The 15,349-nt window shown below is 45.8% G+C and overlaps 1 protein-coding gene across 1 annotated transcript in view; it reads right to left on the bottom strand.

The window, feature by feature from the left end:
* LOC117879086 (lipoxygenase homology domain-containing protein 1-like) overlaps window positions 1-15,349 on the bottom strand; it is a 151,618-nt gene that overhangs the window by 22,109 nt on the left and 114,160 nt on the right. The window contains exons 9-13 of the mRNA XM_034774038.1: window positions 11,520-11,643; window positions 9,543-9,793; window positions 8,304-8,439; window positions 4,943-5,103; window positions 3,327-3,413 (exon numbers count right to left, since the gene is read on the bottom strand). Of these exons, the coding sequence (XP_034629929.1) occupies window positions 3,327-3,413; window positions 4,943-5,103; window positions 8,304-8,439; window positions 9,543-9,793; window positions 11,520-11,643 (759 nt within the window). The remainder of the gene's footprint in view (window positions 1-3,326; window positions 3,414-4,942; window positions 5,104-8,303; window positions 8,440-9,542; window positions 9,794-11,519; window positions 11,644-15,349) is intronic.

The following is a 15,349-nucleotide window of genomic DNA, read 5'->3' on the forward strand; positions in this document are numbered from 1 at the left end:
TCAGAGCTAGCATGCATCTGTAACATGTCACAGTTTACTAGCTCAACTAGAACCTGCCTATGCTTGTACAGCTTCCTCGGGGTGAAAGAGGGCAGAGACCAGCCCAATTGCATCAGCGATACTAAAGAATAAACAATGTGACCTTATTAAACGGTAAATGGCGAATCACTGGTCTTTACGGCTGTAGCATGAAATGAATGTTTTCTTAGGCACAATCTTCCAAGTGATCCAGAGCTGGTCTGGTGGCCTGCATTTTTCGGCTGATAGAATAAAGCTTAGGGATGAACTCCATGCCTCCAGACCTAGGGAAAGGCTGACAGCATCATAATCAGTGTCAAAGTAATGGAGAAACAAACTAGACCCTTCTTCGCAAGAACATTTTCCTGCTGGCTAAGTAACAAAGAGAACTGGTGCTGGCTGAGCAAGAGAAATAAGAAATGAGTAAAGATTTTTCAGTAGGTTATCGTTTATCCCCCCAGACAGGACAAGGGTGGTCCTCTACAGCAGAGTCTCCACTGTTTCCTTCACTGAAGATGTAAATGACTGAAGCATGGGGCTTCCAGCATTATCCGTTGGGAGACTGCATCACACTCTCCCAGACCTGGCTGTTAGGAATCTTTTTCTCTTTACAATCAGCCAAAACAGGCTGGGAAGGCACTTGCTTGCTGGTCCTGCTGCATAAGATAATGTGTCTGAGAGCCCCAGGAAAGCACATCTATACGACAGGCAACGGGCGAAATATAGTTGTCTGTGTAAGACGGGGAGCAAGGATGTACCCTTCAGGCACTGAAGTCCAGGCTGTTGGCTGCTGCCATTTCCCATCCCTCTCATCTCCCGCAGTGACTGCACTTGACGGGAATATTAGACCGCTGGCCTCCTGCCCCCATTACTATTCCTTGTGTAACCCCGCAGGAGATTACCTAGATTCCTGGGGCTCTGTCTGCTGGCAGCTCAGGGAGAGGCACTGTCCCTGGTAGGGAGGGGGAGCCAAAGCAAACTCAGAGTCTGCCCGGAAACCAATAGGGAGTGAGCTGCCCCTCCCAGGGAGTTCAGGAAAGGGGAGAAGCCATTTTTTGAGTCAGTCTGGAGCCAGCCAGGGCCAGGGCAGGACTGGTTGTGTGGGGAGCTGGTGAGTCCCAGGTCTGCATGCAGGGTTCCCCCTGAGAACAGGCCTCTAGAGACCTGAAAGCAAGATCCCTCAGCTGGGCTTTTCCCTCTCCACTGTTGACTCCCAGTTTGTAGAGTTTTGTTAGGAAACGTCCCCAGCCAGGCTGAGTTAGCCCTCCAGCTCCCTAGGTGAGACCAGTCACCACATGGTCAGCTCTGCTCTGTCTGCTAGGCCAGGGCTGTTGCCTGCTGGGAGTGGGTCTGGATGCTGGGCTGGGAGACGACAGTTTGGATGTTAGTACAGTTGTGTAAATTGCACCTTGAGCCCTGCACCCCTTTGTGGTGAGGCGAAATCCTGGGACCGAAGCAGCCTGATTCCTGCCTGAAGAGGATCCCTGCCAGCAGAGATCAGCCCCTCTGCAGTGACTGAGGAATCCAGAGTCATCTCTGAACCTGAGGATCATTCATGGAGTTTGTGAGTGCACCATCTTCTAGTTAGTCAGTCAGGGAATTTGTTTTGGGGACCCCCTACTCCCTGAACTGTGTCCTCAAGCCAGGGAGTGAGGGTTTGGGGATTTTATAACCTGCTGCATATTAAACCTATGGAGGGATTTACCACCTTCTCCTACTTGTGAGTCCTTTGGGCTGTACTGAACCCCGTCAGCCACACTGCTAGACCACTGCAGAGAAGAATTTTATGGTCAGAGGTCATCAAGGGCCCCAACAAAGTAAAGTCACAGGTTTTATCAGAGTGGGCACCGGTGACCCTAAAAAAAATAGTGTTTTACCCTGTTATGTTATATTTGTCTCCTATTTAATATAATTATTATGTTGAATATATTATATGTGTTTGTGTTATTTCTTGGAAGTCTCCAACTATCTGGCAAGTAAATGGGGATTACCCTGGGTTAAAGTTTTCCTCCCAAGCTGTACTGGTTGGTGATCCTGCCAGGAAGGAGTGAGGGGGGTGGAGGCACCACCAAATAAATTCACAGGAAAAAATAAAGAAGATACCCCCTACTGAGTGGGTGGCGGGATCCAGAAGAACCCAGACCTGTCCATCAAAACCTGTCAGCAGATTGGCATTAAAGAAGGTAACCGGGTGGAGTGGGGCGCTACACTTGGCTTACTTTTCACAGTAAATGCTACAAGAGTGGGCTGATCTACACACCTTCCTTTCCACACTTGCTACCCAACGTGTCATCTTCATGAAGCATCAGGAGACCCAAATCCATCCTGAAATCTTAGTCCCCTGCAACGAAGACTGGGCTAGCTTCTAGTCCTCAGACTGACTAGTGATAGAAGAATTATGTGTGAAATCCAGGACCTCTGACTTGGCGGGAGTTAGGATCCATTGCCGATCAGTTGGGAGGCCTTAGGATACACACCCATACACAATGTTCTCCTTGCTTTGAACACCTTACTCCAGGGTCTCAGAATCAGGGCCAATATTCCCCAAGTGGAAGAAGACTGCATAGGACTCAGTGTGGGGACAATCAATGGGCTGAGCTGGGCAATGAGGGGCACTCCTTTCTACCCTCCTGCCGTCAGGATCTGAGCACAGCACCAAAACTTCCTCGGTAATAAGCTCAGATAAACAAAGGACTTGGAAACAGTTCTCATTTCTGAGGGTAAGTTTTCTTGCAACCCGACAGGCAAAGTGACTGGGCTGAATACTGTGGGGGGTGGGGGTGGGGAACTGACATGGAGCCGAGAGGAGAAGGAATCCTCTCCCAAAGCCCATGAAACACCAATAGAAGTCACTCTCTAGCTACTACTGCAGTGTAAAGGTTATGGTATCTCCTGCAGCACCTGCACCCCTATTCAGACGGGGACAATATTCACTGGGCCTTTGTAGCAGCCTATCCACTAGCCATGCTCCCTCTTCTCTCTTGGTATCCCCCACAGCTGGGTTAGACAAAGCTGTGCAGGGATGCCCCAGTGGAGCTGTGCTCTGGAATATGCAGAGCGTGTGCACCTTCCATGCAGATTCCCCAGATCCTGATCCTCACCGTTGCACAGCAGAACCACGCTCTTGTAAATGGAGATGCCAATTCAGACTCCTAATACCAGACCATTGCATACTGAAAGCAACTGCTAGCTCATTAACGCAGCATATTTATAATATGTCTCTTGTCTTGGTGACAAGAGAGGATGACTTGCCCCATTGAAAGCGGACTTGGCTTTTTCAGGTGCAATCTGCCTTTCCATCATCTCACCTTGTCTAGATGCCAGCCAGCAAAAGGGCTCCTCTTCTCATGCCATATCCGGAGCTTATAAAATGTGCCCAGATCAGGGAGCTCAATCTACATAAACAAACACAAACATACCCAAAATGACACATTACATAACTCAGCAAGGCACATACATTGCTCTTAAAACCTCCTGAAATCCACAGCTTCCAATGAGGGTCAAAAGGAGGAAGAACAGGGGCTGAGAATGAATTCTGCTAGAAAGGTAACATTCCCTACACTGCAAAGACAGTTTGATGAATTTACTTTCATGATAAATAAAGTAAGGTCAGAATCCTGCAACCCTTAGTCATGAAAGTCACTGAAGTCACAGGCATGGAATAGAATTTGCTGCCATAGTTTGGAGTTCTGCCTTAGATAGGATACTGACACACACCCATACACCGTATTCTCCTTGCTTTGCACACCTAGAATCCCAACATCAGAGCCAACATTTCCCAGATGCGGAGGACTGCATAGAAACCAATGTGGGGACAACCACTGGCCTGAGCTGTTCACCGTTGGACACTGAGGTGAATCTGCTGTCCCCTGAATAAGTCATCTGAATAAGGGCTGTCAGCTATAATATTTGGAGCACCTTCATCTCACAGCATTATTCTTGTCAGACTCCTCCACAGCTGTTCCCCAAACAAAGCCTCCAAAACATATGCACTTCTTTCTGTGAGACAGCTACAGCTTCGGCTACATAGAGGAATTATTGTTACAACAGGATAGGTAATCAGAACTCTTTGCTTTTTAACCTTCTTCTGGACAACCCATAACTAAGTTTTAGGGCCAGTCAAATGCAAGCATGTCAAGGAATTAGGGGTACTAGCGTGCACAGGAATCTTCTACCTAACCCCAACTCTGCAGGCAATATTGACATCAGCACTAGTCACTCTTTGAGGAGAAGGTCCAAGGAGACTGGAGATGTGGCCAGGTTAAGACTATAAACTATTTGGGACAGGAACCTTGTCTGCTACTTGTTCTTTCTAGAGCCCAGAGCACTTTGGGGGCACTGTACATATAAACTATTCCTAAGCATACTAATAGCCATGACAGTCACACTTATGCAAGCGCAAAGAGGCTAGCACTGCATGGAATGTGGATAGACTGCTCTTCCCAAGGTTCTAACAAGGGCTGTTAGTCAATGAGCTCCCCCCACCCCAGCTCCACTGTAGGTAGTGTGCTTGTTCCTCCCCTCTGCAGGCATAATGGACCATCTCCTCCACTGGAACAAATGGGTGCAGTAAATGAACTGGAGTCAATGGAGCTGTTCCAATTTACATCACCTGAGGATATAGCCCAGAGCTCTGGAGGGAACGTACTACGCGATACCATCATTACTTCAAGTCACCACCACCTGAACAGCCATAAGCCCTATTTTAAGAACTTGGACCAGATCCACAGCTGGTGTAAATCTTCGTGTCTCCACGGAAGTCCATGGCATTATACCTATTTACATCAGCAAAGGATTTGTCCAAAGCTTAAAGTGGGATTTAATTGGTGTATAGGACTTGGGCTGCTGGCGCTCTGCAGAGAGGTGAAATTTGCCCTAAGAGAACCACAGTCAAGTCCTTCTGCCACAAATGCAAAGTTCTGACCGTGAACTTGTCAGTTTGTCCAGATTCGAAGTTGTCTGAATTGTTGTCTAGTTTCATTTCATCTGACTTCCCCTTGTCTCCGTAAATCTGGAGGAAGATGCTGGCATCTGTCCCTGCATTCTTAATGTCACTTGTCCAGATCCAAAGTGACCAGGGATTTTCTACAAAGAAGAGTCAAACCATTTTATAAACAAAACAGCAAATAAAAATATTAAAACACGCTGATAAAAACATTCCTATAACTTCACTAGAACAAGAGGAGGCTGGGTATTTATATGAGGAAAATTCAGGCCTTTTATCCTCTTAGGCATATACATAATCAGGTATCTATAGTCATACAGGAATAACATTCCATGCATTGCATGGAGATTTAACCATGTGACTCCCTTTAAACTCTAAGTAGCAGCTGAAAGCTTGAGCTGTTGCACTGGTATAATTTGTAAAGTCACATGTGCAAAAGGCCAAAAATGGCAGAGAACTTAAAAACTGGACAGTAACAGACCAAAAGAGTTCCCAGCCAGGCTTGTGTCTGTTTCCATCACTTCACACTGACTTAACAGACAATCTAGGCTTCAGAGTGATGTGTGGGGTTATTTTGTGTGCTGATTGTGCTGTTGTGTGGGTGGTTGGGTTGTTTTGTGTGTGGGTTGCGTTGTGTTGATTTCTGTGGGTAGAAAATGAGGGGTGTGTGCTGTGGTGAGGGACTATGTGAGTTTGCAGTTATCGTGTGTGAAGGTTGTGTTGTTCTGTGAGGGTTGTGGTATGTTGGGAGAGTTATGTGGATTTATGCAGGTGGCCAATAAGGGGTGTGTGCTGTGGTAAGAGGCTATATGTGTATGCTGGTTGTGTAGTTGCTTGAATGATTGTTTCAATATGTGTCTAGGTGAGGTTGGTTGTGCTGGGTGATTTGCGTTGATTTGTGTGAGTGGCAGTTGGGTACATGGGCCAAGTAATCCATCATGTGTGCAGTCCCCTCAACTAATGAAATTGTTGCACACAAATTATCTGCAAAGTAAAGGTGTTGATTGGTTGAGTTGCCTCCGGTATAACAATAGTATACAACGCTTGGCGTAGCATAGATCCATGCCTTACTGTAGCTGTACATTGCACAAGTGTAATTTGTAAAATTAAATTGGCAAGAACTTAAAAATTGGACAGTAACAGACTGCAAAACCCAGTGATTATTTGATTGCCAAGGGAGTAAAGGGGTCAAAGAAGAAGGAACCAAGCACAGAGTCTGGATGGAGCTGTCAGAGGAGATTAGGAGTTCCCCAAGCATTTGCCACATCTTTGCAGATCTTAGTGGCTCTATAAATCTGAAGCCTTCAGGCTGTCACCTTACTCATCTCCCTACACATCAAGTGACACTGGGTGTTTGGCTAACAGGTTCTCATAAGCAGGGTTTGGTGAGCAGAGATTCTTCCAGATATAAGCACCGAAGAGAGACAGGAATCATTTGGTGCAAAGGGGTTTAGAATGAAATTAAGGAAGGAAAAATTTTGGTTGTACAGCAAGAAAAGCTTCTCAACAGTGAGATCTATTAGTCTGTGGAATACTCTTCCAAAAGCAGTGCAGGCAGACTTGTCTCTGTGGACATTTAAAAAGAGTTTGAACAATACTCCAATAAATGTACAGTAGGAAACAATTCTGCACTGGCAAGCTGATGGACTGGATGACATAATAGGTTTTCCCCATCTCCAGCTTCTACAATTCTTTAATGTGGCATTTAAAGGGCACAGATTTCTCAAGGCTAATGTTCTCTGCCCATCTCGCATACAATGGCAACCAGGGAATTACCCTGTCAATAACAATCAGAGTTGATAATATGGCAGTTAAAGGTCATAAATGCTTTAGTTAAATGGACTGCGTGAGAGACATAATGCAACGATAACATTTAGATAAACTTAGTTTACATGGAACTGCTCCAGGACAAACTGGAATCCACAGAGGCATCCTGATTAAATAGCATGTATTTTGCTAACTAAAACCTTTTACTTACCGTGACAGACCCAGACCAGTGGGGTACAGGAGTCTGGTAGAGGGCAAATATACTGGTCACTGGATGAGTAGTTTTCTGTTCCCTGAGTGACCAGAGCAGGGGCTGCACTAGAGTAATCAGGAACCTGCTAGAACCAGTTAAGGCAAGCAGGCTAATCAGGGCACCTGGGTTTTAAAAAGGAGCTCAATTCAGTTTGTGGTGCGAGTGTGAGGAGCTGGGAGCAAGAGGCGCAAGGAGCTGAGAGTGAGAGGGTGAGGGTGTGCTGCTGGAGGACTGAGGAGCACAAGCATTATCAAACACCAGGAGGAAGGTCCTGTGGTGAGAATAAGGAAGGTGTCTGGAGGAGGCCATAGGGAAGTAGCCCAGGGAGTTGGAGCTGTCATGCAGCTGTTACAGGAGGCACTATAGACAGCTGCAGTCCACAGGGCCCTGGGCTGGAACCCGGAGTAGAGGGCGGGCCTGGGTTCCCCCCAAACCTCCCAATTGACCTGGACTGTGGGTTCTTCCAGAGGGGAAGGTTTCTGGGCTGTTCCCCAACCCACATGGTGAATCTCTGAGGCAAGAAAATCCGCCAATAAGCGCAGAACCCACCAAGATAGAGGAGGAACTTTGTCACATTACCTGTACATTCTAATACGGGTGAAATAGTAGGAATTCCCTTCTTGCTGCAAAGACACCAAACAGGTCTTGAACCATATTGCCCTCTGCTACATGGAATGGCATGCCTAGCCAAATGCATTTCAGCGTGCCTCTCTCTAATGCAGAGAGATCAAATGCTTAACTTTGCTACCTGGAGAGGCTCATTCTGCAGTTGGTCAAGATGACAAAATATTATAGGACTTTTTACTCCTGTGCCACCCACCCTAAGTGAAAAATAAGGTTTGCAAGCTGTGTAAAATCAACAATAACAGAGTTGGTTGCTTCTTTTATTTTTCCTCTTCTCAATTTTTTTAGGATGCACTGGGGCGGGGGTGCGGAGGGAGATATTCAGCTTCACTAGCAGAGCAGGTTTTAATATTATAGGGAGAACAACTCTAGATCTAACATGTCTACAGTGTAAAGGTGCTATAGGGACTCTCTTCATGCCCAGTGACCCAACCCGAGAAGCCCATAATTCCCCTACATAAGGAAACCATTGCATTCCTTTACAATATTTTAAAAGTTTAATTTCTTGAAACCCCCAAACCCATGTCCATCTGAATGTCTCAAACTGGAATTAAAGCAAGACCTGAGAGCTTTGATCACTGCATTACCTAGGCCTCTGCCTTGCAGAAGAGTCTACCCATATTGTGTCAGGATAGGTAGCATGTGAGTTTGAGGGTAGAAGAAATCTGCTCGTGCCCTGCCTGCCCCTATACATACTTTTTAGTCTCTTCTGGCGCAGGGAGACCATTTCATAGAGCTCCCGTTCTATCAGTCCATCTCCTTCATCTTCATCCAGCCATTTCCCACAAGGAAAGGTTTGTTCAATGCCAGTGAATGGGCAATAAACCACCACCTAGGAAAAGAAGTCCAGGAAAGAGAATCCAGTTATCCATTTCCTTTCACTAGCAGCCCAAATTAGAGATGTCTGAAACCTCAGGCAACAACTGAGCAAGGAGTTGTGAGTCCTCTGTGGAAAGTTAAGCTCTTTGGGAAGTCATCAGAAAAAAACAACAGAGTGTTTCTTGTCCAATTATGAGTGCAACAAATGGCTTCTGCCCTCCTACTGCCCCAGAAGATCCTTCTTAGGGTGCATTGACATGTGCCTACCAAGCAGAGGCCAAACTCCACTGTAGAGCCTGGAGGGAGAAAAGGGTCAATTGCTCATCCTTCAAAGACACGGGCTTGGGAAGTGGGGGTTGCAGGATGTAACAGGAACCACTGAAGTCAATGACAGGGGCCTGTTGCACGCATCTTTCATTTTCAATTCAACAGCCCAAGTGGACTGAGGGTCGGGCAGCCACACTTTTCAGTGATTGGCAGGAGACCCACGTTATGCAAATGATTCAGGTGTCTCCAGTGCTAAACTACATCATTTCCCAGAGAAACTGCATGGCCTTCCATCATGTAGAGGGAAAGTTGCCCCTTTATTGGTAACCTAGGGTTAAGAGCTGACAATCTCATGGCAGAACACATGGGCATAGACACAAACCCATAGATCTGAAAAGCCCAGATTCGGACCCCTAATAAACTGATGTGGTTGACCCCTTTCCCTGTTCTTGACCCATCCAAAACCCAAGATCACAACAGCTCCTAAATGATGGACAAGTTTGACTCCGGATCTTAACTTTGAAGTTCTGAATACAACACAAAATTGCATTTCTGCAATATGCATTATGCAAACATCTAACAGTGCTTCTGTGCTGAGCAGAAAATAATCTCTATCTTTGTGACAGCAAACGAGCAATTGACCCAGTTAATGAGGGATTGATTTATGCATCTAACATATATTAGTGGCAATCAGTCTCGTAGCATGCATTATGCATAATATTGACTTAATACACTGGAGATATTATAATCTAAATAAAAGTAGAATTTTAAAACTGATTTGGTTGTCCAGGGCAGACTGCAAATGAGAAATAATTTGACAGTTGCCTAAAGACATTGACCTGTTCTCACCTTCTCACAAAACCAGCCAGAACTGACACCGCAGTTATCATGCCCAATTGTGACTCTGCTCAGGGGGCTGAGAAGAGCTGCTATCTCAATGTTAAATAGATCTGTCCTGGCGCGTTCAAATTCACCTCCTTCCAAGAAAATCTTCCCACTGTTCTTTAAACCTTTAGAGCCATGCAGGATTATGTGGATCTTGGAGTTAGTGCCAGCCCCTCTGACATCCCCTGTCATTACAGCAACATTGTAAACAATACCTGAGGGGTTCACAAAGGAATGAGAGTCAGTTAGAAAGAAAAAAAAGTGAAAGTAACAATTTTTGACTTGACTTGGAATGTGGTTCATTGCTGCATTGATTTCCTGCAGGGTGTTTTGTTTTCAACCTCCATGCAGTGCGCTGTAAATATGTTTTTTCATGCCATGGTGACTTCAGATAAAACACACAGCTAAATCTTATATAACGTCATATATTCCAGCAGGAGTACACATATGGTGATAGCCTCTCTACTACAAGGTCTCAGAAAGAAAGAACCCTGAGCTGAAGTTCAGTGGTTCTGACATTCTTGCTATAACAGTTAAGTTAAATGAAAAATACTGAGCACATATGTAACATCTTCAGAGTGTTCCGCATTACATTTCACAGGTAGGCACAGAGATTACCCCACTTTAAGAGCTAGGAGACTGAGGCATAGTTGTCAGTACCAACTTTTTCAAATGTGGGTGCCTAACGTTAAGTGCCTAGATCCATATTTAATCACCTAAGTAAGAGAGGAGGAGCTGAGCACCAGAAGTTCCAAGTGAAGTGGACCTGTAGATCTTCAGTGCCACTGAAAATCAGCTCCAGGACACAGAACTAGATGAAACACTGGTCTGATCCAGCAAGGCAATTTCTATGTCCATTGAAAAAAATCTGAAAATGTCACTTTAGAGACATCAATGTCACAGACAGAGTCAATGGCCTAGCTGGGATTATTAGAAGTTAGCCATTTCTGGCTCCCACACATATGTTCACACCTAACCTCCACTAATAAGTAGGGAAACATTCCTACTACCATAAGAATGTTCCAAGGTGCACACATAAATATTTTGGGCCCAGCCGTGCAGTCCCTGCTCAGGTTAACTAGCTCAAACTTCAATGGCAATTTTTTCTTAAGTAGGAACTTCAGAACTTGGTGTTTTATAAACAGTCATGTCTTTTTAAAAGTTGCATTAACATTTGTATGTTGGCGCGTTCTATGCAAGTGGAGCATCTTTATCAAACCCTAGGAGCTCAGATTTCCTCAAACAATGATCAAGCGTTTGTCTGTGTGTTCTAATTAAGTTAGACAATCATAAAGTCAATATTAGAGTTTGGAATTGAACCTAATGCATTGTAAAAGGAGATTCTGCTTCCCAGGCAATAGTTCAAGCATAAAATTGATCGATGAGCAGCACATTGGAAGCTTTTTCATCAGTTACTCGGATAAATAATTAAGCCATTTGGCATTGGTAACCCAAATTCTGAAGGCAGACGGTCGACATGTTGATGCATACACTGGATCCTTCTTCCATTAGCCATCAGCCTGGAGCCTGCTGATGCTGGAGCTTCCTGACCTACGTCAATGGACATGTCATGCATCTGCTATGCTTGGTGATCTGGGCACTGGAGGACTGGAATGTCACAGATGTATGGTCCACAGCAGGTCTCCATGGTGAATCACAAACATGGCATGTTAACTTCTAAACGGGGCATGGCTAGAGATCTCCACACAGCACAGGTCCCTATGGTCCAAGGACCATGAAGGAGTGGACTCTGCCTCTCTATATCAGCCTCTCGAACCCTAACCCAGCTGTGTGAATGACCTGCCTCTTATGACCATGTTGGAGGTGGACATTCACTTCTTACGCTCCACTTATTGGATCTCATTTTAGTGCTATTTAAACCTTTGCTCCCTCCCCAGTTCTCTTCACCCCCAACCCTAGAATCAGGCCCACTGCCTTTACCTGTGGCCTCACTTCCTCCCACAAGAATGTCCCGCTGAATTTTCCCATCATCTTCATCCAACGCAAACCAGCGACCAACTGGGAATTCGTACACAGATTTATTGCCAATGTCTTCGATGATCACCTAGGAAAAGAGGAGCCAGTTTGTGACCAACATGAAGCTAAAGCGAAGGGAGGCGTTACATGGAGAGGAGACCAAAGAGCGCAGGGAAGGTGCAGCATTTGAATTTCCCATTCTGTTTTACCTGACTTAAAATACATTTATTAGAGAACAGGATGAAACCATCCTCTCCTCAATTGTGGCTGACAGAGAGCTGCAGCAAGTCAGCACATACATCACCTTTTAATGTGGCTATTTTGCCTAGTGAACTTTGTCAGAATCTGCCCCCTACTGGAGCTCTCAGCTGCCTTTGACAGCAGGACCATCTGGCTGGCCTGCTTTACTCCTCTCTAGAGTCAGCTGGCTGCCTTCTCTCTATCCTTAGTCTGGATGGCAGCTAAACTGGTAGCTCCATGACGACGCCTTTTTCAAAGATTTTTTTTCACAGATTTTAAGGCCAGAAGGGACAATAGATCTAATCTGACCTCCTGCATAACACAGGCCAGAAAATTTCACCCAGTGACTCCGTTCCTGAACTAGCAGCTTCCTCCTTTCACAGTTCTGCACCCTCCCTCTGCAATGGAGGCCGTGAACCTACAGCAGAAACAGCTGTTAGTTAGAACATAAAAACGGCCATACTGTGTCAGACCAAAGGTCCATCTAGACCAGTATCTTGTCTTCTGACAGTGACCAATGCCAGGTGCTTCAAAGGGAATGAACAGAACAGGTAATCATCAAGTGATCCATCCCCTGTCACTCATTCCCAGCATCTTGCAAACAGAGGATAGGGACACTTCAGAGCATGGTTTTGCATCTCTGCCCATCCTGGCTAATAGTCACTGATGGACCTATCCTCCATGAGTTAGGTGGGACTTGGCTTCCGGGCCCACTAAATATGTTCTACATTGATGAGCCAAGGAAAGAACTTCCCCTATGTGACCAGAAAGTCCATTCTTACCAATTTTGCAGTTTCTTGACCTTCTGCTGAAACATCTGTTACTACCAGAGGCAGGACACTAGACTAGACAAACCCTTAGTCTGATCAGATATGACCATTTCTATGTCCCTTGTTGCAAAACATTGGTACATTTCCATAGTGTTACTGCAATGTTTTATACCATTAGAGGAGAATAGATTTTCTGCTAGACATGAAAAATCTGAATCTCCCCTCATGTTGCTGGTGAATGTCTTCAGTGAATAAGATTTGCTCTCCAGGCTAGACTGTTCTTGTTGTATTTCCCTCAGCCTTCAAGGTCAGAGGGAGAGAGTCTGAGAATTATTTATTCCAAAATCCAGACACCAGTGATTCCCAACCTTATCATTCATCTAAGACAGGGGTGGGCAAACTATGGCCCACGGGCCACATCCGGCCCATCGGACCTTTTAATCCAGCCCTCAAGTTCCCAGCCGGGAAGCGGGATCAGGGGCGTGCCTTGCTCCGCTCCACGCGTGCAGCAGCTCCACACAGTGCCCGGAAGCAGGAGCAGCCAGGGAGTTCCGCATGCTGCCTCCGCCCCAAGCACCGGCTCTGCAGCTCCATTGGCTGGGAACCATAGCCAGTGGGAGCTGCGGAGATGATGCTTGCGGACGGGGCAGCATGCAGAGCGGCATGGTCTCACCTCTGTGTGGGAGCCAGAGTGGGGCCGGGCTGCTGTTTCCAGGAGCCACTTCAGGTAAGCGCCACCCAGATCCTGCACCCCTGAGCCACTCCGTGCCCCAACCCCCTGCCCCAGCCCTGATCGCCCTCTAAACCCTTTGATCCCAGCCTGGAGCACCCTCCTGCACCCCAAACCCCTCAGCCTCAGCCCCACCCCAGAGTCTGCACCCCCAGCCAGAGCTCTCCTCCCTCTCCCCCCATGAGTCCCAATCCCATGCCCCAGCCGGCCCGCCATACAATTTCCATACCACGATGTGGCCCTCAGGCCAAAAAGTCTGCCCACCCCTGATCTAAGACTTTGGTAGTGCCAGCTGCCTCCGGTTCAAATGGCATCTAGTCAAACCCTGAATGGAGCTTGTCTCCAGAGTTTGGGTGGTAATGCATGCTGGGAAATCAAGCAGCAACAGTGCACTGGATCCTAAAAAAGACTGCTCCATTAAGGTACATGTGGACTGGAGGTGTCTATCATAGCAGTGCCCAATAGCAGTCATGATAGGAGTATCAATGGTTAGAAGCCCTCTCTTATAAATTAATGCTTTTCTTATGCTTCTCTTTATTCACATTTCATTTTATATTTAGAGCTGGCAAGCTCACTCTGAGTATAAACAACTAGACCGCATCATCCACAGCTCGGGAAGTGTGCGAGGAATGACCAGAGATGTGTAACGGGTGTGTCTGAGTCTGACAAAGCTTCCCTCACTAGATCATAGAACACTTTGGGAAAAACAGCACGAGGAGAAAAACAAATTCTGTGCTGTTTTACCCTGCACCTTCGAACTTACATTCCAGCTAGATTTCATGTCAAGCTCACAGCTCAGAAACTGCTTTATTTATGTTCACAACTATCTTACTGATTACTGCTGTAAAGGGAAGGGTTAGTTTTTGGCTGACCCTTGTCACCTCCCCAGTGTCTGTGCCACCACTGACCTAAACTAAGTGGCTCTAAAGTCTATGTCATGCAGGGACTATTTATAGTATCCTAATGATGCTCCTTTTCCTGTGGTCTGTTCCCACTTATCAGAGGGATTCCCCAGGGCTCTGTTCTTCATTTTCTCTGTTCCCACTCGGCAGTTTAAACGGCAAACTTTGGTTTAGACCCCAGTAATGATACTAAAGAGTGAGATAAAACATTTCTAGTGTACCAACAGTTATGTTACCTAGGCTTCAAAAATACTGGGTCAGATCCTCAACTGGTGTAAATAGGAAATCAACACCAGCTGAGGTTGTGGTGAATTTATATGCTATTTCTTTACTTATTTTATAGGCACGGGAGGTAGTGATGCCTATACTTAAGCTTGCCATTATAAAACTATGTTTTCAGTTGTTTATAACTTTGTCAAATTTTAACTGTTTGGCCTGAAATTTTCTATGCTGCGTGTCTGAGAACGGTTCATTCTTTTTCTTTGAAGTTTCAGCAAAAAATGGCTCAGCTGTTTCAGAGAATAGGGAAAGTACATTATTTTGCCATTTAAAAAATATTCTTACCACCATCTTGTTGGGGAATTCTAGCGACTCCATGCTTTGGTGGAGGGGGTTGCAATTTAGCAGGGGTATATGACCTTTGTGTCAAGAATGGGCCTTTTGCTGTGCCCATGAAAAAACATCCAAATTTGGCCAAGTTAGAAGACTTTGCACAAATTCAGTTCCCACAGCTCCACAGTACTGGGGATGAGTTGGGGTTGCTTAGTTAAGGAGGCTGTTGCTGTAGGACCCCTGCCCCAATTGTTGTAGAAGTTGGAAGGTATGTAGTAAATGAGGCAGAGGATTGCAGGATGAGAAAGGATGGTCTCATGATTAAGGCAGTTGAATGCTTCCCTGGAGAATTGGATTTTATCTCTGCCTCTGCCACAGAGTTCCTGGGTAATGCTGGGGAAATCATTTTAACCAATGGCCACTAATTGTGTGTTCCTTATTTTCTGGGTGCCCAACTAGAATCTGGTTTGCAGCAATGCTGAGCACTCACAGCTGCCTTCGAAATCAATGAAAGCTGTGCTTTGAAGATACAAGTGCTATATTATGCTAAGTACTCTGAAAAATCAGGTCCTAGGCATCTAAAATTGGGTACCCAAAAGT

The sequence above is a fragment of the Trachemys scripta genome, chromosome 6 (genome assembly GCF_013100865.1).
Source record: "Trachemys scripta elegans isolate TJP31775 chromosome 6, CAS_Tse_1.0, whole genome shotgun sequence".
NCBI lineage: Eukaryota > Metazoa > Chordata > Testudines > Emydidae > Trachemys > Trachemys scripta.